Raw genomic sequence first — 22,648 nt, forward strand, 5'->3', positions numbered from 1 at the left:
GTGGTGGGCACGACACAGCGTTTAGAACGTGCCATGATAAAAACAGTAAAAAATAATACTTTGTATATGTTATTGATGCAGCTGTTGTTTTTGCTAAATCAACGCAGAGAACCTTATTTTATAACACACATTCGCAGTCATCAGTTTAACCAAGGCTTGTCTATAGGAAACAACATAGTAGACAAGCTAGTCGCTGCTGCATGGAAAAATCAAACAGTTAACCTGTTTGAGCAGGCTCGTTTATCTCATAATTTCTTACATCAATCTGCTAAAGTGCTAGCGAAACAATTTGATTTAAAATTCTCAGATGCTCGAGGAATAGTGCAGTCCTGCCCTGCTTGTCAAAAATCAGGAGTTGGTCTACGCCTTGGGGTCAACCCTCGAGGTTTAGGTGCCTTGCAATTATGGCAAATGGATGTTACTCATGTTGCAGAATTCGGACGTCAGAAGTATGTGCATGTCAGTATTGACACTTACTCGCATGCAATATGGGCCACTGCTCAAACAGGGGAAACAGCCAAACATGTTCTGAAGCATATGCATGCTGCCATTGCCGCACTAGGAGCTCCTCAAGAAATCAAAACTGACAATGGCCCTGCATATGTTTCGCAAACGTTTGTACGCTTTTGCCAACTATGGGGTATTCGCAGAATAACAGGTATTCCTCACTCCCCTACAGGCCAAGCCATTGTAGAGCGTGCACATGCCACCTTAAAATCGCTTTTGCAAAAACAAAAAGGGGGAGAGCCGGCACCCTCTGAAAGGCTTGCAAAAGCGCTTTATGTGCTAAATTATCTGAGATTAACAGGAGACCGTGAATCTCCTCCAATTGTAATTCATCATATGTCATTGCAATCTGGACTGCAGAAAAGTGATTCGGTGAAGGTGCAATACCGGGATTTAAAAACTGGGGAATGGAGAGGTCCGGCAGAAGTGAAAATGACCGGTCGAGGTTATGTTTGTGTTTTGACAGACGAAGGACCACGATGGGTTCCAAGTCGATGGGTGAAACCTTGGAAGGAAGACCTGGGACAGCAGGGTGCATCATCATCATCCTCCTGATGCTGGTAACTGGGTGTGTTGGTGAGACTGTAGACTTACATCGTATTGACCCCAGACCAAACATGTGGCTGACATTTGCCAACATTACAAACCAATCATCGTTTTGTGTGTCAATGGCTACTCCTGCTGATCCTTTTCGTACGTGTCTGATTGGTACTCCCTATTGGAATCCGGATGACTGGAAAGGATGGGTCAATAATCACACTGTTTTGAATGAGACTGTGGTGAATCAAACATGCCACGCAAAGATGGAGTGTGCCAGCCTCCGCCCTGGACAGAAACCGGTGTGTTGTTCTGGGAATAGCAATCAAATTGGAATAGCTGCAGCATTGGTGATTAGGCATTTAAATCACAGTTTGCCTTGGGATCCACAAGAATTAGATCTAATGGGATCCTTAAATGGTTCAGGGTCTTGTTTTATGCTGGGAGGTCCCCTTTTTACAGAAAAGGGGGTAAGTACAGCATGGAACAGGAACCAATGGACTGATGTAACTAGTAAAATGACTGACGCCCAAGGAAAACCTGTGTATACTTATCAAAACAGCTCAGGAGATTATTGTAATGGAGCAGTGGGAGCAGAAATCAAAGGTTCAAAGATGCCTCTTTGGGTGAATGACACGGCCAAGGCCATACCCCCGGGATACTTCTTAATTTGTGGGGATCGGGCCTGGTCAGGAGTGCCAAAAGGGGCTATAGGAGGACCATGTTATTTTGGAAAATTGATAATGTTTGCTCCATCTATGAAAGTATTGCGAAATCGTACTCGAGCAAGGAGATCACTAAAAGTATTGGCTCCCAACTGTGACGGCAATTTAACCCTAATGGGTACAGCTGAGCGTATAGCATTATCTATATTTGTTCCTTGGGCGGCATCTGCAAAAGCTTTAGCTAGCTTAAATAGATTAGCTTGTTGGGCACAAAAGCAAATGAATTTAACCTCTAGCATGTTCTCAGGATTATTAGAAGACATGGATAGCATGCGTCATGATATTTTTGCAGAATCTAGCAGCCATTGATTTTTTGTTATTAGCGCATGGACATGGATGTGAAGATTTTGAAGGTATGTGTTGCATGAATATTTCTGATCACTCTAAATCAATACACTATCAGTTGGCAGAGTTACGCCGGAACATGCATGCAATACAGGTGGAAAATGGACTTTCGGACTGGCTAAAATCATTGGGAGTCACAGGTTGGCTAAAAGATTTGATAGTACATGGGCTGGTAATATTAGTGGCTTTGCTGTTGGCACTAATGGTATTGGGGTGTATTTTAAAATGCTTTGTGAAAGTTATGGAACGTATGATAACTGGGGTCTGGATTGTTCAAAAACAAAAAGGGGGATTTGTTGGATACCTGGAGTACCAGGGGCACTTAGTGAACAATCCAGACCGAATGGAATTGTTATGTTTGTGAGCAGCAGGCCTCAAGGACATCACTGAAGCCGCTTGTGAGAAAGTACTGAAGCTGCCTGTAAGAAAGTACTGAAGCCACCTGTGAGAAAATAATGAGGCCGCCTGTGAGAAAGTAATGAAGCTTCCTGTGAGAAAGTAAACGAAGCAACCTTGAGAAGAAGGAAAACAGCTGGCATACGTGACTGGGGGCTGAATGTGAAGCAGGGTGCAGGTGGAGAGGGCCGTGCGCGTGAACATAGAGACTTAACGAATCATATTTTAGCTAGGAGCGCGTGCATGATATAGTTAACCAATTAGTAGAGAGCTTGCGCATGATACGGAATTAGAAGGGCTATATTAACCGGGATGTATCAACAATAAATTGGCATTTGCTTGATCATATTGGTCGTCAGCAGTGTCCGTTTCTTCCGCGTCAACAATGGAGCACGGCCTGTCCTTTGCCAGCGCAGCATCGGCTCCCCACTACAGGCCATATGGTCTTTACCCAAACAAAATGTGGCCAATTCCCTTGGGATTTGGGGCAAACTTGCCTCTACCCACGGACACAGAGCCTCGAGTGTTCTCCCTGGTGCTCTGGTGTCACCCGGCAGCCGTCCCCACTTTCCAGCAGCTGCACAACCTGCAGATAGCCAGCTCGGGCTGCTGCAGCCCCGCAGAGGAGGAGGAGGAGCAGTTAGCTGTGAGGAAGGATAGCTGAGAGCAGGTAGAGCAGAGACCTCAGCCTCCACAGCCCTGGGTCCATCATGACCACAGGGGTATGATTGTGTAAGTTAAGACCTTAAACCATTTTCTTTCCCTTCCACTTGCAAAGAGAAAATCTCCTCACGCTTCTGGCGTTAGCAGAACAGGTCTGTGTACAGAGGAGGGGCTTGCCCACTTCCCGGGGCTCGGAGCAGTGGGATTCTTGCTGTTAATGGGGCTGCAAACACGCAGACGGCAGATTTCTGAGCTTGCCCTTGGACCTGCACACAGACAGGTATACCCAGATTTTTCCATGCCTGCCCTCTAGCTCTTTTCCTTCCCTTCCTCTTGCACTTCCCTAGAGAGGTCAGGAAAAGACCCGGAATGTCTCTTGCCTCAAACGCTGTGGGTACATGGAAGAATCGCAGGGACTGAGCAAATTATTTTGACGAGTTGGAGGGTTGGGGTGGTTGTGAGGTGTAGCAGTACACAGAAGCAGAACACAAGATGCAGAGGGGAAGTGGGGAAGGAGACAAAATCCGCCACACGTTCACCAAAAGAATGTGAAAGAGAGCAAGAAACCGAAGGGAAGATTTGCACTGCTGGATTTCCGGCCCAGAACAGAACGGTACGAGAAACCCAGATGAAACCAGAAGCGATGTGAAAGGAGAGGGAAGCAGGCACCGTCCGCAGCTGCACAGCCTGCCCCGAGAGCCGGAGGGATGGGAAGCCCCCGCGCATCCCCAGCCCGCGACGTGAGCGAGAGGAGGTGAGTGGTTTGCGTTGGCTGACGTGTGGGGAGACCCTGCAGCTGAGGATCCTGTATTGCACCATAAAATGCACCGCGGCTCTGAGCCCACGGTGCTGCCACACACGCACGCAGACCGGGGGGATTCTACCGCGAGGGGTTTGTGACGGGGAGGTTCCCGGGGTCATTCGGGACCAAATACAGTGCAATGCGTGACAAAGGGTGGGAAAAATTGTTGTTTAGGATGAAAGCTTTCTTAACGAGAACACAAAGTGTAAGTGTTTAAATAGCAGACTGCAGACTAACTCTTTACAGCTGATTTGGGGAAAAATATTAACGTTGGATATGTCAGAGGTATTTCCGAACGTCTCGCAAGGATGGGTGTGATACTGGCTCTCAGGCTGAGCATTCGGCGTGAACGAGGGTTTGTGATGAGTCTGAGCGTGGCGGGTTTGGCGGAGTGAGAGAAGCTCTGTTTCGCCACGCGTTGTACCTGAGCTGGCACTCACAGCCCCGTTCTGCACCCACGTACCCCTGTGCTTCAAATGCCGGCGCCCCGAGCAGTCACACATGGACAGAACTGCACTCTGACAAAAAATAAAGCATATAACCTTCAGCGTGGCGTTTGAGCCACACAGGGCTTACATCAGGGAGGTGACTCCAGTCGGCGTTATTTAGTGAGGTTGGAGGGACAAACTGGGATGAACAGCTATTTCCAAAATCATGGCAGAACTTCTGCAACTAAAACAAGAAATCGCATACAAACTGAAATATTTGTAAAGCAAAAGATACTTTGCTTTTTCATTGGGAGAAATGTCAAAGTATTCATGACAGTTTTGCATAAAGCACTTAACTTTTTCATATTAGGTGATCACTTAAGACATTTTATTTTAGTGTGAAGATCAAATCTCTCAAATTCTGGAGATGAAATATTCAAGGCCAGCGCTTTCAGAGTGCTGCAGGCACATTGCACTGGCTGATAGCAGCAGGGAAACGTAATTTTACATCATCCAAGCAACTGGTATGGTAACTTATTAATCACAAGGAGTCTGAGATGTCTCTGTAAATGAAGAAACCATTCCAAGTGATCTCAGAAACCGTTCTGCTGCGTGCAAGGCAGTGCAAGTCTGACAGCTGAAATCAATTGCAGCAACGCACCGAAATGGAAAAGGACTTCTTCACTTGTAGATTTGATCTCCACCAAAGCCAGCCGAGTTATCAGGCTGGGCTGAGTGGGCTCCCAAGCAGATCTAACGGAGGGACAGTTTCTCTGCTGCCTCTGGGCAGACTTTGCAGTCATTGAGGCTGTATCATAAATAGATTGCATTGTGAAATGTCTCACCTGCGTTTTGCTCCTCATAGCTTTGTGTTCCTTCAGTGCGTTGCCTCCCTGCTGCCTCCTGGGGTTCTGCTGTTGGCATTGGCACTGTCTGGGGTTTTCTCCATTGCAAGAGACAGGGTTCTCTGTTGCTTTATTTTGGCAGAATATTCCCCACCCTGGGAGATCCTGCTGGCAGGAGACACTTTGCTGTGCTGGGAGGGGAGTTAATGCTGTGCAGAGGCCCAGGAAATCCGTGCTCGGCTGCCAAGGCCCCCGTCCCTCTGTGCCGCAGGCTCCTGGCTCTAAAGGACGGCGAGAAGCCCCTTCACTCCCTCTTGCTGAGCCGAAACCTCAGCCCTGCAGGCAGGGACTCTCTGGGCTTGTGGGGCTGGTTGTGGTGGGGATGCACAGCCCTGCCCATGGCTGTAATTCCCGGGGAGATAGAGGTGCTGCCCTTCGGAAGTGAGGTTTCCACCCTGGGAGTGGGACTTGCCCTACGGAGGATGCTGCACATCACTTCTCCCCCAGGATCCAGATACAGGCTGGCTTGTTTCCCAGGAGCTGAAGAAGCATGCGGGAGGCAGTGGGCATGAACAAACAAATGGTTGAATCCAGGAGCCCATCTGACAAGAGAACGATGTCCCCTGGGCAGGAAAAAGCAGCCAAAGAATAAAGGGACAGGCAGTGCAAGGAGAGGGACTCCTGGCGCTGCCCGTGTTTTCATGCTCCGGAGCCTCTGCAGAAGAGGCTGTGCTGGAGCAAAGCCCCGTCCTTTCCCTCGCAGACACAGGAGCTGGAAGGAGGATTTGGGGGAGCTCCGTCAAAACTGCAAAGAGATTCGTCCTTGTCATTCAGCCTGAGACACAACAGATGTGGGAAGAGGTCTGGGCTGGCTGGCTGACTGCTGCGAGCCCAGCACGGTATTTCAGACCTGAGGGCTCATCTGAGTTCTGGCAGCTTAACGGAGAGAGTGGCACCAGCACAGCCCGTGCAGGAGGTATTTCGCCATTATAACTGACTTGTGTTCCCAGCAGCGTAACAGAAGGATAGCATTTCACTGGCCCTCAGGCTCTTGCCTAGTGTTCAGTGCAGTTTCCAAGCTCCTAAGTATGATTGTTGGACATTGCACAACTGGAGATGCTGAGGATTTCAGATGGTTCTGGGAATACTGGTTGCAATTAATAGATGTCAAGGTGGTGCTGGAGTCTGCTTCCCTAAGAGACGTCTTGGTTTGGGTGCTAGAGTTTTACCTGGGGAGTTCTGGCCCCTGGTGAGCCCTGAGATATGTCCAAGTCCATTTGTCTGCTAAATCCACCTCTGTGGAGAGGGAGATGCTGTCGGGTTTAATAACAGCAGTTAGTAATTACTGCTGCACTTGCAATGTTCCTGTGAAGAGCTGCAGGAAGCGAGTGCTGAGATTAGAGTGCAACATCTCCAGCCCTGCGTGGTTGTCCCATGCCAGAGCCTGATGTAAGAGCAGAGAGGCTTGCTGCAATGCTGAACCACGTTTCAGCCCAAAGTCCAGAACTCCTCCAGCCTGATGTGCCAAGAAAGGCAAATCAGGGCTGAGCTGCTCTGGCTGTAACATGCATCGAACGCCCTGCGACCACCGATGTTTGAGCCCTGACAGGCAGGCAGGAGCCAAGTGTGGGGCTTGGGCTCTTCTTCGTAACCTCCTGGGCAGCATCTCAAGTGCTCAGGGGCATTTTGCAACCACTGCAGAACACAGAAACAGTGGTGGGTGCCGGGGATGGGGGAATCGGTGAGGAAGGAAGTAACAAAGAGAGATATAAAACACGTGTCACTGCTAAGATGTTGTGGACAGAGGCTTCTAGCGTGTTGGACACTACTGGCTGTCATCACCTCTAAAGGCAGCCGTGGTCTTTGCTGAACTTCAAAAAACAGACACAGAAACCACAGGCGGTCGGCTACAGGTGCCTGGAGCCCAGCAGCCCGGCCCTGCCCCGCCTGGGCTCTCACTGCCGCGGGGCTCGCTCCCTCCCTGGGCAGCTGCAGTCGTCACACATCCCATCTGCTGCGCCTCGCACACTTTGGACATTTCCTCTTTCGAGAGAGCTGAGGGCAGGGGGAGGTGGTGGCTTGCTTGCTCCGAGGGCAAGGGCAAGCTGTCAGCTGCGTGCCGTCCACTCCAGCAGCGGGAGCCCATGGTCCCATTGCTGGGACGTGGGATCCTGGATACTGGAAGCCAGGCGGGTGCTTTCGAGAGGGGATTCCTGTGCCATGGGCTTTTGGAGCAGGGCGGTACGACCTGCATGGCGCTCGGCACACAGCATCTCGCTCTGCGAATAAGGCAGCTTTAGTGTATCCGACAGCGGCCTCTGCGTCCGCTCTCCATCACCGGTCCAGGATGACCTTATTCCCCTGTGACATGAGGCGACACGAGGCGGCTGAGTGCTCAGTGAGGCTGCATCGGGTTTAAAGCATGAATGTAATCAAGAGTAAGAGGGGGAGAAAAACAACATCTGAAGGACAAGCTCATCAGTGTAATGAAGATGAAGGGATTTAAATGCATTAAGCTGCAGCAGCATAGAGAAAAACACGACTTTGCTGCCACAGAGCGCACTGAGCGGCTCAACATCTGTCTAGGGGAAAATAAGGCATTTCCCTCCATCACCTCTCTGCTGAAGATAAAAATATTGATAAAATTAACCTAATCCTGGGCACGGACAGGGCTTCCTAGGTTTAGGTGGTCTAACTCCTGCATGTCCTCATTTTTGTGTCCGACCTACGCTCTAATATTGGTGTTAAAGAGTAACTTCTGATCACTGACCGTGGGACAGGCTGACTTGTGTCACAAGGATTACGGGGGGAGAAATGCAACTTTAACGAGGCTGAGCTTTGTGAAACTGCAGTGGGCAAGCTTAAATATAAAACCAGTCTTGTCATTGTATGTGTCCAAACGGCTTTGGTGAAGAAGAAATGCTTCAGAGTGCACTTTGTGTTCCCAGATGAGTGGCACTGAGTCCCCGGTGGTGCAGTATCCCTCGTCCCTCTCCATCCCAGCCGTCTCCCGGGGCAGCTTCTCTTGGAGAGGCTGTTCTCCAGGGCCTGGCCCCAGCCGCAGCACCGTGTCACCATGAGCAGCCCCTTCCACTGCTGCTGGCCTGAGCTGTGAGTCCCGGAGGACTGGTAAGAGTTGGCCCTGGATTTGTACAATTCTTGGCATTGCTGCTTCTCTCTTGTGGGGAGGAGACAGCCCGAGAGACGGACGTGGTATGGATGTGGTAGGAACATGGTGCCCATGAGCTGCGATAGACAGGGCTCAGCCAAATCACGGGTGGGATAAAGCCTGTATCTCTGCTGGGAAAGGGTGGAAGTCAGCTCCAGCATTTGGGCTGTGGACCTGGAAGTAGATCTCCTGCGCTCTGTTTCTTTTGTGTGCCTCTCTCTAAAGGGAGGGATATATCTGCGTGGGTTGAACTTATTGCTCGTTGTGCTCCTGTAAGTCCCCTTCCCCTTGTTTTTTTTTCAGAGCATCTGAAGAAGTGCAGAAGGAAGCAGATAGGCTCTCTGCAAGCTCCTAGCTCCAGTTAACTGCAATGGATATTTGTAAGATACCTGGAAATGCCTCCAAATGCAGTGTGAACACCATGGAGTGCTTCATGGTCCTCAGCACTCAAGCACAGAAGATAAGCATTGCCACGCTGTGTGGCCTCTTTGGGACACTGTGCATTTTCGAGAACTCTTTGGTGTTGTACTTGATATTCTCCTCCCCCGGGACCCGGAGAAAGCCTTCCTACCTCTTTATCAGCAGCCTGGCCTTGGCTGACATTCTTGCCAGCATCATCTTCGTCTGCAGTTTTGTTAACTTCCATGTCTTTAATGAAACCGGTTTCTCTAAAGAAATGTTCCTGCTGCAGCTGGGAGGGGTGAACACGTCCTTCTCTGCCTCCCTGAGCAGCTTGCTGCTGACAGCCCTGGACCGTTACATCTGCATCAGCCGCCCCTCCGAATACAGGCTCCTCATGACGCGGAAGAGAGCGTGGACAGCCCTGGGGGTGCTCTGGGTGACCTGCGCGACCATTGCTTCCCTGCCCCTCCTGGGCTGGAACTGCTGCACACTCAATTCGACCTGCTCCGAGCTGTTCCCGTTTGTGGATGGCCACTATCTGTCGAGCTGGATCTGCGTCATCATGATCCTGCTGGGGTGTATCGTCTACGCCTATGCGCACGTGCTGTGGAGGGCTCACCGGCACGTGGCCTACATGGAGAACCACCAAGTGCAGGTGGGCAAGCAAAACACCAGGATGAGGATGGATGTCATGCTGGCCAAGACCCTCGTCATGGTGCTGGCTGTCCTCGTGCTGTGCTGGTCTCCAGTCCTCATTCTCATGATCTACAGCATCTTTGCCAAACTGAGCAATCACCTGCGCAAGGTGTTTGCCTTCTGCAGCACCCTCTGCCTGCTCAATTCCATGGTGAACCCCATTATTTATGCTCTGCGGAGCAAGGAGCTGTATTCCTCCCTCAGGATGGTCTTTTTCCGGTTCAGGAGGCAGCTGAAGGCCTCAGAGGAGAGCCCAGAAGCAGAGAGCACCCACAAGTCCTCCGTGATAGAGACTGCCTGCGAGGACATGCGCATAACGTAGGGAGGCAGTTGTGGAAAGTCACGCTCGGGCTGGCAGAAATAGTCTGGCTCACTTTTCTTTTTATTTTCTTTTCTTATGGAGGGATCAGATGCCTGTCATGGAGCCAGCTCCCGCTGATGTTATTCTTAGACGCTGGGACATAAAGTGCACAGGCTTACACAGGCAGCCGGTCCCCGAGCTGCAGAGATGCAGGTGCCACATCAGTGTGCCAGCCATGAGGCAGCAGATAATGCCATGCCCCAGAGCAGCAGATCCTAACATTTCATGACAACTCCTCCTGCCTGGCCTCCCACCTGCCCACCAGTAACCTCCTAACTCATTACTTTTACATTCAGTGATGTCTTCCTTACACTTCCTTAAAACATGGTTAACCTCAAGTAAAACTCTGCAGACTTTCAGTTTCTCTAGAAATCCCCAGGTGTCATGTAAGTCTCTCTAAACCCCTTAACCGGGCACGGGCAGAGTTGTGCCAGCACCATCGCAACGTGCTAATAGCACATTGCTGCGCAGCAGAGGTACACCTATTCGTACCAGACTTGAATGCCAGCCCGGGGTGTTACGTATTGGCAGCACGATGGCAAAAAGTCTTCAGGTCCTGGCAGAGGCTGCAGAGGACAGCACCGCATCGTGACGAGCTCCTGCCGAAGGTGAATGCCTCGCTGCGTTGCGCGGGAGCCGGAGCGGCAGCAGGTACCTCGGCCCGCGCGGGGAAAGGCACACGTGGTTTCTCTGGGCTCACTTGCAGACGGTCCTGGCTAATCGCGTCTCACGGCATTGAGGGGCCTGTGGGTTTTAGCATCTGATTCTTTATGGAAGGCCGAAATGCTCTCACTGTGGCTTACGGACCCTGCCATAGCTGAGGATCTCGAGGTGCACTGGACCCTGCAGGCAGCACGTCTCTTTCAGCAGATTTAGGGAAAGCCCATCTGTGCCAGGCAGGCATTTGTTGGATGTGATTAAACATTAAAGCCATTTTTCAGCCGTTTCTTCCATTAACTTCTGGGGCATGAACTCCTCCAGGCGATAGGTTTTTTTTTTAAATTACACAAAAGCAGCACCTTTTGTTGAAAGACCTACAAGGAGAGCAAAGTGGGACGAGGCCCTTTGCCAGTGCCCTGGAGAGCAGTGGGGCTCCCGATGGCTCCCAAAACGCGTCTGACGGGGACGAGCCTGGCCCGGAGCCCGGCTGCGAGGCCTCTGAACTCTCCCGGTTTCCCCGGGGCATGTTTCACGTGCGGGTTTTGGAGCCGGGCCCTCGGGCTGCTTCAGCTGCAAGGATGGAAGGGAAGGGACGAGGGGTCTCACGGAGGGGGCCTGCCGTGGGGCCGACCCCGCGGGCGCTCTCCTGGCTCCTCACCGCATGAACACAGAGGCCTAAGCCGCAGGAAGAGGCACAGCGGCGGGTAGGCGGGGCAGAGTCGGGCTGGGCGGGAGGGAAAGAGGAGGCGGCGCGGTCCAGGCGGACCGCAGCCGCGAACCGGCGGCCCCTCGGTAGCCGTGGCGGCGCCTCGCCGTTGCCTCGGTAGCCATGGCGGCGCCGGGCTGACGTCACGCGGCAGCATGGCGGCCGGCGGGCTGTTGTGGCTGGCGGCCGCGCTGGGGCCGGTGGTGGCCGCGCCGCGCTACCGCCCCGACTGGGCCAGCCTGGACGCGAGGCCGCTGCCGGCCTGGTTCGACCAGGCCAAGGTGGGGGTGTTCGTGCACTGGGGAGTGTTCTCCGTCCCGGCCTGGGGCTCCGAGTGGTTCTGGTGGCACTGGCAGGGCGAGCGCAACGCCAACTACGAACGCTTCGTGCAGCGCCGGTACCCGCCCAACACCTCCTACGTGGACTTCGCGCCCCGCTTCACTGCCCACGACTTCGAGCCCCTCCAGTGGGCCCAGCTCTTCCAGCGGGCTGGTGCCAGGTCAGCGTCGGGCGCTGGACGGGGCGGTTGGGGTCCCTGAGGGGATGGAGGCTGGGTCTGGGGGTCCCTGAGGGGACCCAGGGTGCCTGAGGGGATGAGTGCCATGCTTGGGGGTCCCTGAGGGGGTAGAGGAGCCATTTCTGGGGATCCCTGAGGGAATGAGGGTCCTTGGTCACTGAGCGGATGGGGGAGGCGTGTTTGGAGGTCCCTGAGGGGATGGAAAGACCTGGAGAGGATGGGGGACTGTGCCTCGGCTCCCCAGGAGGATGCAGGGGGTCCCTGCGGGGATAGCAAGCACAAGTCTGGGGATCTCCGAGGGACTGGGGGTCCCTGAGCAATGCTGGGGATCCCTGAGGGGTCATGCGCAGGGTGCTGAGCAGATTACAGGTCTTGCTGCTTCCTAAGTCTCGATTGTTCATTCTTTTCTAGTGTTAAAATCCGTTTCAAACCTCTGTTATTCTTGTCATTGTTTCTAAATGTAAAGGGTAACGAAGGAGGGCTCCTCACAGCACGGGTACTCAGTGCCTTGCTTTCTCAGGGACTGGGTTTGCCAGTGAGGCTGAGGAGTATCTTGGGTAGTTCCTTTGTCATCCTAATCAAGTACTTTTTGTTTCCTCAGGTACGTGGTACTAACCACGAAGCATCATGAAGGCTTCACCAACTGGGGGTCGCCCGTGTCCTGGAACTGGAATTCTCTGGATACAGGGCCCCACCGAGATCTCGTGGGAGAGCTGGGAGAAGCCCTCAGGAAGAGGTATGGCACTGCCAGACTGTGCTGTTCCTTTCGTCTTTGTGCATTGAATTCTCCTGGCTGTTCGTGTCAAGCAGTGGAAAATTATGAGTTTCATGTGAAAAAAGTAGGGCTTGCAAAGTCGTGAAGTCTCCTGTGAAGTAATAAAGCCAGTAATCTAATCTGCCACTGGTTCTTAATCCCTGCTGCCAGCCTAACTCTTTCCTCTGTGTTTTCTGTCCTTCAGCAACATACGCTATGGGCTGTATCACTCTCTGTTAGAGTGGTTTAATCCGCTCTATCTAGCTGACAAAGAAAGTGGCTTCAAGACCCAGAACTTCGTTTTACGGAAGACAATGCCAGAACTTTATGATCTTGTCTTAAAGTAAGAACTGCAACCAGTTAGAAATCGAGAGCATTTCCTGATTTCAGTACTACAGAGAAAGATGCAGAGTGGATGCAGAGCACTGAGGTGACAAATGTTAATTTTTGACAAAGGCAAATCTGTTTACTTATTGGTAAGGGTTTGCAGTAATTAGAAAAGAGGTTCACATTTGCGCTGTGGACAGTCTAACTTGTTGAATAAGATAGAGAAAATTTTTTCATGCAAGAGCAATTCCCTTTAACACTGCGTTTGTGCGGGGTGGCTTTGAAAGTGGAGCAAGCTGCTTAGTGTGCAGTAGAGTAGAAGAGCAATTTCATTGTGAATTTACACCCTTGCCTTGCTTCTCCTTGTTGACAAAAACATGAGGCTCGGACACATGTTGCTCTGAATAGCTGTTTTCCCAGGTCAACAATGTGCCTTGTAACTGCCTTTGAGGTGCAACCTTCTGGTTTTTTGGAAGAATTGCATCCTCTCTTGAGCCGTGATCAACACATCATTCTTTGCTCCTGCAAGAACCTCACTTAAAGTTTTGTCTGAAACAGAGAGTGATAGCATAAACCTGGTAAGGTCAGGCGACAGGAGGAGGAAGTGAAGCTAGACTCCAGATGCAAGAAGCACAGTGCTTCTTTTGTATTAGGAGAAAATAAGCCGTTTTGAAATAACATTCATCTCTCTGTTAGATATAAACCAGATTTGATTTGGTCAGATGGAGACTGGGAAGCTCCGGAGTCATACTGGAATTCTACCTCTTTCCTTGCCTGGCTTTATAACGATAGTCCCGTCAAGGTATCGCTTTCAGCTGTCCCTCGGGGCCGCTAGCGTTTTATGGATACGGGAGGTCTGGCAGCAGTGAGATACGAATGTGGTCAGGTCACAAGCCTGCTTGACAGATGCCAGATGTGCTTTAATTCTTTCACAAAAAAAATAAGCAGCTCACGCTGTGCTCCTGTGAGAAGACTCTGGTGTCCTTTACGGCACACAGATGGGAGGCTCAAAGTGCAGGAACCTCAACTCCTGCCTGGGTGAATGGAGAGAGGTTCTCCCAGAGAGGGACTCAGCCTTCTCTGGAGGATCCTCTCTCTCTCTCCATGGATTACTCAGGGGGTTTTAGGTACTGACCTCCTAACTGAGATGCCTTTGCTAGCTTAGGAGGGATGTATGCAGGCTGAAAAGTCCAAACAAAACATTCTCCTGACCGAGCTGAGTTTCTTCTTTCAGGACACTGTTGTTGTTAATGACCGTTGGTGTAATAACTGCTCTTGCCATCACGGAGGCTACTACAATTGTGCTGACAAATACAAGCCAGGCACCCTGACAGCTCACAAGTGGGAGATGTGCTCCTCCATTGACAAGCTCTCCTGGGGCTATCGAAGCAACATGATCATTGCTGAGCTAATGGATGAAGCAAGTATCATTGAGGTAAGAAATCTGAAATCAGAATAACAGATGTGGGGGAGTTACTGAGAATTAGAGGTTTCCTTCATCCTCATACTTGCAGGAAGAGTTGTCGTGTTTCGTACAATCAGGCTGGAGTTAAAGGAGCAGTTGATGAGGACAAAGCCCTCCCTAGGTGTCTTTGTGTCAGAACTGAAACTAATTAAATTTGTTACCTTGATTTATCTGTCACAGGAACTAGTGCAGACTGTGAGTTTTGGAGGCAACTACCTTCTCAATGTGGGACCTACAAAAGAGGGAGTGATTGTTCCCATCTTCCAAGAAAGACTTCTGGCCCTTGGGAGGTGGCTGGACACTAATGGAGAGGCAATTTATGAATCGAAGCCGTGGAGAGTACAGATGGAGAACGGCACAGTCACGGTCTGGTAAGGACCCTGTTGTTCAATCCCATCTCGCTGGGACTTCCAGAGCTGACGTTTCTTTCTTGTTTGTTCTTAAATTGGCTGTACTCTGAACTGTTGCCATCAGGTGCAGATGGTGTTTAGGTAATATCCCACAACTGGAGTGCTCAGTTACTGCCCCAAGGAATATCTTGCTTGAAAGAAGAGAATAAAAATCCAGACGTCATCCATCTTGCTAGATTTGGAAAAAAAAACCCCAATTCTTCCTTTAAAAAAGTTCCCATGCTGCTGCTGTCGGGACTGTTTAAGTGGTGATTCTGGCCAGTTTGGATTGCACAAATGCAGTTCATCTGAACACGTGCCGTTTGCAAATGTACTGATATTTGCTTCTGAGCTGCTGTATAACAGTGTTAATCACTGTTACCCAACGGTTAGATTTATACTGACTGAGAAGGGCACAGCGAGTCAAGAGCCAGAAAAGCTACAAAACAGAGTTGTGTTTTTTCCCCAAGTGTGTTCAGCCTAGAAATGCAGAGCAACGAAAAGATCAGGATAGGGCAGCGTGTCCCTGCAGTTGACCACAAGCTGAGGCAAAGACAGATCATAGAATCAGACTGGTTTGGGTTGGAAGGGACCGTTAAAGCCCACCCAGTCCAACCCCCCTGCCAGGAGCAGGGACATCTCCAACCAGATCAGGTTGCTCAGAGCCCTGGCCAGCCTGGCCTGGAATGTTTCCAGGGATGGGGCATCCACCGCCTCTCTGGGCACCCTGGGCCAGTGCTCCACCACCCTCAGCATAAACAATTTTTTCCTAATATCCAATCTAAATCTCCCTGCCTCTGTTTTAAAATCATTACCCCTTGTCCTGTCACAGCAGGCCCTGCTGAAGAGTCTCTCCCCGTCTATCCTGTAGGCCAAATGACATTTGTTTTAGGAAGCACGCACAGACTTTGTTTGGGTTTCATCAGCCAGTGCTGACTGGGTAAATGGTGGGTCCAAAGTGCCAGATTTTGGAATGAGGGGAAGGTAGGTGACCCCTGTACGGTGACAGCAGGCGAGCCAGTGTCCTGGTGCTGTCTGGAAAGGTCACGCTCATGCCTGATTCTCTCTTACGGGGCTTTTCACCTTGCTGAACTCTTGCTCATAGGTACACTTCTAAGGGACCAGTTGTCTATGGCATCTTTCTGATCTGGCCTCAGGACAACGTTTTGGAACTGTCTTCACCCGATCCATCCCCAGCCGCACAAGTAAGGAACTTGGAAAAAAGATAACGCGCTCTGAGAGCAGCCCACCTTGGGCACACCTGGGCTGGGAAGGTCCAACCTGAGTCCACTTGGAAACTGGGGAGAGAGTGGAAGTTGTCATCCCGTGCTTCTTGTTCTGGAGTGCTCTGGCCTCCCTCCAGATCCTTGCAGCATCCCAGGTTGTTCCCCAGGCTTTAGCTCCCTGTCCAATTCAGAACATCGGCTAGGAGTTCCCAGCGCAGGCTCGGGAACTGCCACGGAGCAGGCAGAGGCGCTTCTCCCCCCACAGGCTTTTGCTCCTACTGGCACAGAGGGGTGGCGAGTAAGAAGCCGCACGCGTAGAAGCGATCGCTGGTATTGTATCCCAAATTCAAGTCAGGTGCACTGACCTCCTAATTGTAAATGCAATTGGAAGTGACGCAAATGCTAGAGCGCCCTTTGCTCTAGACAAACAGAGGTCAAACCTCCTCAGCAGGAAAAAAAAAAACAAACCAAAACAAAAAACCCTACAGTCAAATATTTGGCCCCAAATACCCCGTGCGTTACGTACTGTGCACTTGAGTGATGGGGGAAATGTGCAGGACTGCTCTGGATGGGTAGGAAATGCTGTCAGAGACTGCAGATGTGTTCTGGGTGTGCTGGGCTGTCCAAATGGGCAGCGCCTGTGTGAGCTGCAACTGAGCGTGTCCCCTCCTCCTCTGCAGGTGACGATGTTGGGATTTGCAGGGACTCTGGCGTGGCAGATGTCCCCAGGAAAAGGACTGCTCGTAACTTTGCCCTCCGTGCTTCCTTCTCCTCTGCCTCAGTCTGGCTGGACTGTCAAGCTTGAGGGTGTGGAGTGACGGCTGCGGGATGAAAGCAGCAATCTCCTCCTGCCCTGCCTTTAAATCGAGTCCAAGAGGATTTTTCATTTATTGTTAAATAAATTGTTTTTCTCTTAAGAGAATCCCTCTTCTAATCCCTTTTGCCTGTAAGTGATCTGTGGATCAGGGAACAGTGTTTGGCAGCAAGGGACTGGTCTCTGTGCCCAGTTGGTGGGAGACTGGATGGAGTTAATATGGGGCCGATCAGAGGACCTGCTGCGGGGTGTCAGGTCAGGCCACCCGGGTATTCGTGCGTGAAGCTGACAGACCACGCAGCCGAGTGGCTGCGCGTCTGCCAAGGAGGAGACGCACGCGTTAATGGCGAGAGGGTTTGGACGGTCAGAGCGGCTCGCAGGATGTGGGGCAGTGGGCGCTCTGTCTGTGTTCACGTCCGTGTGCTGGGGAGCCAGGCTACGCGCGGCAGCAGGGTCCGCACCTCCCAGGCAGGAGCAGGCCCTGCCACTTCCCTGGCTTAATTACTCATCTAATTTAATTTTGATAACCGATGTGATTCTCATATGTGGAATCATGAAGCCTTGTATGTGACAGGCAACCACGGTGCCATCGCAGATTGCTGCGACACTTCTGTACAAACAGGCACTCGATGGGGTGCGTTGTGTTCCTTTGGTATTGATCGAGACAAACACAGAGCCGTACTTCCATCACAAATAAATTAACGGAAGCTGTTGTTCGAAGGGGGCTTGAGGCAATCGGCTGTAATCTAACACAAATCCGTGAGTGCGTGTATCTGACTTCTGCTGTTCTAGTGGAATGAGATTTCTTGCCTCGGTGTTGAACTTCTCTAAAAAGCGTTGAACAGTATGCGCGTAAATGATGAAATGCGCCACAGCGGCGCGTGTTTCTGCAGCGGGGTTTGGTGCGGGCCCGCAGCCTTGCATACAGGCTTGTTTTGTTACTGTGTGGTGTGGTGCAAGGAAAAGCTGCCGGAACACCGGAGCTGGGCGCAGGCTGAGCCCCAGGGCCGGGACACGTGCAGAGTGGGGGTGTCGGAGCTGTTACTCAATTAACAAATAACGATCTCTGACGAACGTCGGAGAGCTGGCACTGCCAGCGCCCTGCTTATTGACGGGAGCATCACCCCGGCTGCGGCGATGACGCCGGTACGGACACGGCGGGGGGAAGGGGCAGCAGAGCGATGGCCTTTTTGCCTGCCGGCGCCGTGGCACCGGTAACCCCGGCCGAGCAAACACGCCGTGTTTATTCAGCGGCAGCAGCGGGGGCAGCCCCGCTATAAGGGAGCGGCCGGCGCGGCGCGGCGCGGTGCGGGCGCCGGGAGAACCATGCCGCAGTGCGCCACGGCCGCGCTGCCGCGGGACGGCCCGCGGGGACAGGTGCGGCCCGGGGCCGGGGGGCGCGCAGGGGCCGGGGGGCGCGGAGGGGCCGGGGGCGCGCAGGGGCCGAGCGGCGCCACGTGGGGAGCGCGGCCGTCATGTGACCACTCGGGATCACGTGAGGGTTGGTGCGGTCACGTGGGAGCGGGCCGGCATGGCGGCGGCGCGGCGGCTGTTCCCGCGCTGGGCGGTGCCGCTGCGGCCGGTGAGCGGGGCCGGGGCGGGGGGCCCGCGGGGCCCGGGCTCGGGGCTCGGCTGACGCTCTCCCTCCGTCCCCAGGTCAGCGCCGCGGCGGCGGCCGGAGCCTTCCCGAGGCGGGTGAAGGTGGTGGAGGTGGGGCCCCGCGACGGGCTGCAGAACGAGAAGGTACGGGCGGGCCTGGGGCGGGCCTGGGCTCCGCGCGGCCCCTCCCTGCGGGCCTTCGCCAGCCAGACGCCCGCAGCGCGCCGTCGTGCCGCACCGACACGGCGCCGTGTCTTTAAAATGCCGCTTTTTGGTGCTGGGAGATGGGGAGGGTGTTTGCACTGGGGGAACAGTTTAGTGTGGGAACAATAACTTAAGGTCGCTTCCCTTTTCTTTTCTTAGGGTGTTGTACCAACACAAGTGAAAATAAATCTAATCAATATGCTGTCAGAGACGGGGCTTCCGGTTATAGAGGCCACCAGCTTTGTTTCCCCCAAGTGGGTTCCTCAGGTCAGTGTTCAATTGGGATTTACAGTCCCGTGCTGTGAAAATGCCTGATAATAGCAATCCAGTGGAGAGATTCTGCGTGCTGCGGTGGCGTGGAAGCAGGCGAGGAACGGCAAAGGCAAATAAAGGAGCTTGCAGAATCCCAGCCCTTCCCTTTGGACTCTGCGAAAGAGCAGACGTACAGCCGGCTCGGCGGGGCGACTGAGCTGTGACCCTTCGCAGGGCACTCCGCTCTTTGCTCTTTAGAGGCCCGTTGTTCTTGTTCCTAAATGTTTCTGTTCCCATCGTAAAGAGAAATTTAAAAAATAACTTTATAATTTGCAGAACTGGGTGTGGTCACCCGTAGAAACCTCTCCTTGTCGTTGCAGATGGCTGACCATACCGAGGTCATGCGGGGAATTAAGAAGTTCCCTGGGATCAGCTACCCTGTGCTGACCCCGAACCTGAAAGGCTTTCAGGCAGCGGTAAGAGGTGGCGGCGTCTGCGTGCTCTCGGTGTCTCGCCTGCGGGGCGGCCGGCCCGGGAACGTTGGAGCTGCAGCTCAGGGTGGGACGTGATCCTTCGTTCTGGCAGGCAGCAGCCTCGTGCTGCAGTTCCTTTGTAAGGGATCGTTTTGCTGGGGAAGTAGCAGCCTGCTCTTTGTAATAGAAAATCCCTTCATACATTTTCTATTTAAAAAAAAAAAAAGTAATCTATTTCGATTGACAGTGATGCTTTCGCTCTTATCCGCGTGTCTCGCAGCTCTCCTGACTGCGCCCAGCACGTGTAGCTTCACTGCTGCATCCGTAGCTTTGAACTTCTTTTGAAGACAGACCTGGATGTCTCGTCATGTTTTTGTTGTAGAATGAACTGGGGAAAGAATTGGGTTATTTGGGGAAGAATTGGGGAAAAAAAATTATAAAATGAGAGAACTGTAGTCATGCTTGTGCTTGTAGTTTCCCTTGCGAGAGAAATCAGCTCACTTTAATTTGCGCTTTCTGCTGGCAGGTGGCAGCAGGGGCCAAAGAAGTGTCGATCTTTGGAGCAGCGTCTGAGCTCTTCACCAAGAAGAACATCAACTGTTCCATCGAGGAGAGTTTGGAGAGGTTCGGTGAGGTGATGGCCGCAGCGAGCGCCGCCGGCGTTCCGGTCCGGGGGTAAGGGGTTCCCGCCGTGAGCTCAGCGTCGAGCGGGTCGTGTGGGGCAGTGTGACTGCCTGAACGTACCCCGTTGGAGCGCAGCCCCTGCGGCGCCGGGGAGTGGGATTTGTTTCAAACTTCACCTTTTTTGGGGAGCGTCTCTCTGCCTGGATGGGTGCAAGCAGATGCGAGCTCGGCGCGCTGAGAAGCGCTGATTTGGAAACACCACCGCGGTAACGCCGTTTCAGACGCTGGCTTGGTGCAAAGCTGGCACCGCTGACGACGGTTTACGCTCTTCCAGATTCCCCCTTTCTGTAATTACTCTGTCGCAGCTTTACCAAGTGATCCAGAGTAATCCTGGCGCTGTGGCAGCCGTTCCGCGCTGAAGGGGGCGATCAACGGGCCTGACAGCCTGGCGCGCTCCTGTCTTGGCAAAGTTTTCATATCCGTGGAAGAAGTAATTGTTGTCTAGCTAATTGTGTGCGCGTTGTCCGCTGGAGTGATTTTTAGACTATGAGATGAACTCTTCCGTTGTATAGAGCGTGCAGGATGCTGCACAAGTCCTGGCTAGTTTGGCCGCTGTAATCTCACTTCGGCTGTCCAGCTAAACGCGAGTATTTTTTTAACCGTAGGTACGTCTCCTGTGTCCTTGGATGTCCCTATGAAGGGAAGATCTCTGCAGCTAAAGTCGCAGAGGTGAGTTCCTGGTAAATGTGACCAGAATTACTGAGAGGTTCTGGGCTCCCTTTGGTGGATGTGGGTTGGGCGCCGGGGATGTGTCAAACCATTTCACTGAGGACAGGGAAGCCTGGGAAGGCTGCCGCCGCAGGGAGGGAAAGCTGGGTGTAGCCAAAATGGATGGGGAATTGGGAGAGAAGAGTCTGTTGTCCTGTGGCTCTCGTGCGCCAGGGAGGCGTGCTCCGATTCCTCTGTACGGCGGGTCTCCCGCTCGGGGGAAGGGAACGACAAGGCTGCTTTTTCAGTAAGCTTCCTGGCTCTTGCGCAGGTTTCAAAGAAGATGTACTCGATGGGCTGCTACGAGATTTCCCTCGGTGACACCATTGGCGTTGGGACGCCGGGGAGCATGAAGGAGATGCTGGCAGCAGTCATGAAAGAGGTGCCGGTGGGGGCTCTTGCTGTCCACTGCCACGACACCTACGGGCAGGCTCTCGCCAACATCCTGGTCGCGCTGCAGGTGGGAGTCTCGCTTTGCGGTATAGCATCCTTCCTCCCGTGCCCGAGGTGTTTTTGCGCTTGCTTGCGAGCCGGGGATTTGAGGAGCAGGGCCACAGTTTGTGCTTAAAGCGGGGTTTGCTGACCGCGGTGATGTTCACAGATGGGTGTGAGCGTGGTTGACGCTTCCGTCGCTGGCCTTGGAGGCTGCCCCTACGCCCGAGGGGCGTCGGGAAACGTTGCTACGGAGGACTTGGTGTACATGCTGAACGGCCTGGGCATCCACACGGTGAGCGCGGGCGGCCTTTGCCTGCAGCAGCTGAGCCTCGCGCGCGAACAGAGCTGAGCCCCCTGCGCTCGGGCTTCCGCGGGGGTTCAAACGTGGCCCAGGGAGCCTGAGCGTAGCTGCAGGACCAGGCTCTGCCATGCGGGCTGTGCCGGGGCCCTTCTCTTGCCGTGCCGGCTCCCCCCGCCGGCAGCGTGTCCTCCCCCGTTTTCCCTCAGCCCTCCTCGTCTCTCCCAGTCATGCCAGTTGTTACTGGGCAGCCTTTCGTGGTGGAACCGGTGCCAAGGCGTGTCGCATCTCTTTTTCTTGTGAAGGGTGTGGATCTGCAGAAGCTGATGGACACGGGCACGTTCATTTGCAATGCTCTCAACAGACAAACCAATTCCAAAGTGTCCCAGGCGGCGTGCAGACTGTGACTGAATCGGGCTTCTCCTGGGATCAGGAAGAAAGCAAGGATCTGGCGCTGGCCGGGTTTCCCCTCCGTTCCGCTGCCTCTGGTCTGATCTTCAGTGCTGCTCCAGACTCAGCGCTGGAGAGGAAACGCGTAATCCGCCAGAATCTGTGAAGAAATCTTCAAGCTGAGAATACTCTGGTGGCCCTCAGCGGCGTTAGGCATTTGCCTGAGACGGGAGGAGGCGGAGGGGCTGAGGAAGCAGCGGGCGCAGCGCTTGCCTTCCCGCAGAGCTGCTGCCTGGCACCGGCTCGGAGCAACGTCCGGTAGCTTCTGCCTCGCGAGTGCGTTGCCGTGAACTGACCGGCAAAGGATAACCGGCTCCGGCTGGAGCGCCTCTCTGGTCCAACCCCACCTTCCCTGCTCTCTCCTGGCTCCGCGCGCTGAGGCTGGAGCGGACGGGTCCCAGCGTCGTTCTGGCGTCAAGGGGTGGCGCGGACCTTCATTCGGGGCAGTCGGGGGTTGTCGCAACAGGCCGTATCTGTTGTAGGGTACTTGTGAACGCGGGGAGCAATAAACGCGCTATTTAATTCGCTGGACTGCGGGACGCGTGGGTCCACTGACCGCGGAGGAGCTGTCACCACCGCCGTGGTGCCGCGGGCCTCGGCGTGGAAATGCTGCCTCGCCCTGGGCTGAGGCCCGTCCCGCGAGAGCGTGAAGCGCCCCGTTTCTGTACGCGCGTGTGCTCCTCACCGTAGACGGGCCCTAGGGCCCTCTCCCCCCATTTTCTGTTCAAAATAATTTACTGAGTGGTTGTGTGCGAGAGCGGAGCCCCTGTCCTTCGGGGGCCGCTGCTGTGGAGCTGTGTGCTGCGCCTTG

At 53.3% G+C, this 22,648-nt stretch overlaps 3 protein-coding genes across 5 annotated transcripts; all 3 read left to right on the forward strand.

Annotated features, from left to right (window-relative positions):
• Window positions 1-3,766: 3,766 nt before the first annotated feature.
• Window positions 3,767-10,569, forward strand: CNR2 (cannabinoid receptor 2). Of its 2 annotated transcripts, none has more exons than XM_010127666.2 (2): window positions 3,767-3,927; window positions 8,721-10,569. In XM_010127666.2, the coding sequence occupies exon 2, from the start codon at window positions 8,788-8,790 to the stop codon at window positions 9,835-9,837; it is 1,050 nt and encodes a 349-aa protein (XP_010125968.1). In that variant the 5' UTR covers window positions 3,767-3,927; window positions 8,721-8,787; the 3' UTR covers window positions 9,838-10,569. The 2 variants fall into 2 exon arrangements, with proteins under 2 accessions (XP_010125968.1, XP_086621251.1); XM_086765125.1 differs by lacking the exon at window positions 3,767-3,927 and adding an exon at window positions 8,271-8,377.
• An 816-nt stretch (window positions 10,570-11,385) lies between these two features.
• FUCA1 (alpha-L-fucosidase 1) lies at window positions 11,386-16,842 on the forward strand. Its single transcript, XM_086765126.1, has 8 exons — window positions 11,386-11,741; window positions 12,361-12,495; window positions 12,719-12,856; window positions 13,537-13,642; window positions 14,075-14,275; window positions 14,486-14,676; window positions 15,800-15,899; window positions 16,601-16,842. Exons 1-8 carry the CDS (start codon window positions 11,398-11,400, stop codon window positions 16,736-16,738), a joined length of 1,353 nt encoding a protein of 450 aa, XP_086621252.1. The 5' UTR covers window positions 11,386-11,397; the 3' UTR covers window positions 16,739-16,842.
• Window positions 16,843-18,048: 1,206 nt separating this feature from the next.
• Window positions 18,049-22,360, forward strand: HMGCL (3-hydroxy-3-methylglutaryl-CoA lyase). Of its 2 annotated transcripts, none has more exons than XM_086765240.1 (9): window positions 18,049-18,111; window positions 18,391-18,477; window positions 18,697-18,804; window positions 19,170-19,265; window positions 19,789-19,937; window positions 20,552-20,615; window positions 20,926-21,114; window positions 21,256-21,381; window positions 21,693-22,360. In XM_086765240.1, exons 1-9 carry the CDS (start codon window positions 18,061-18,063, stop codon window positions 21,792-21,794), a joined length of 972 nt encoding a protein of 323 aa, XP_086621366.1. In that variant the 5' UTR covers window positions 18,049-18,060; the 3' UTR covers window positions 21,795-22,360. The 2 variants fall into 2 exon arrangements, with proteins under 2 accessions (XP_086621366.1, XP_086621365.1); XM_086765239.1 differs by lacking the exon at window positions 18,049-18,111 and adding an exon at window positions 18,266-18,316.
• The last annotated feature ends 288 nt before the right edge of the window (window positions 22,361-22,648 follow it).

The sequence above is a fragment of the Chlamydotis macqueenii genome, chromosome 22 (assembly GCF_036417535.1).
Source record: "Chlamydotis macqueenii isolate bChlMac1 chromosome 22, bChlMac1.mat, whole genome shotgun sequence".
NCBI lineage: Eukaryota > Metazoa > Chordata > Aves > Otidiformes > Otididae > Chlamydotis > Chlamydotis macqueenii.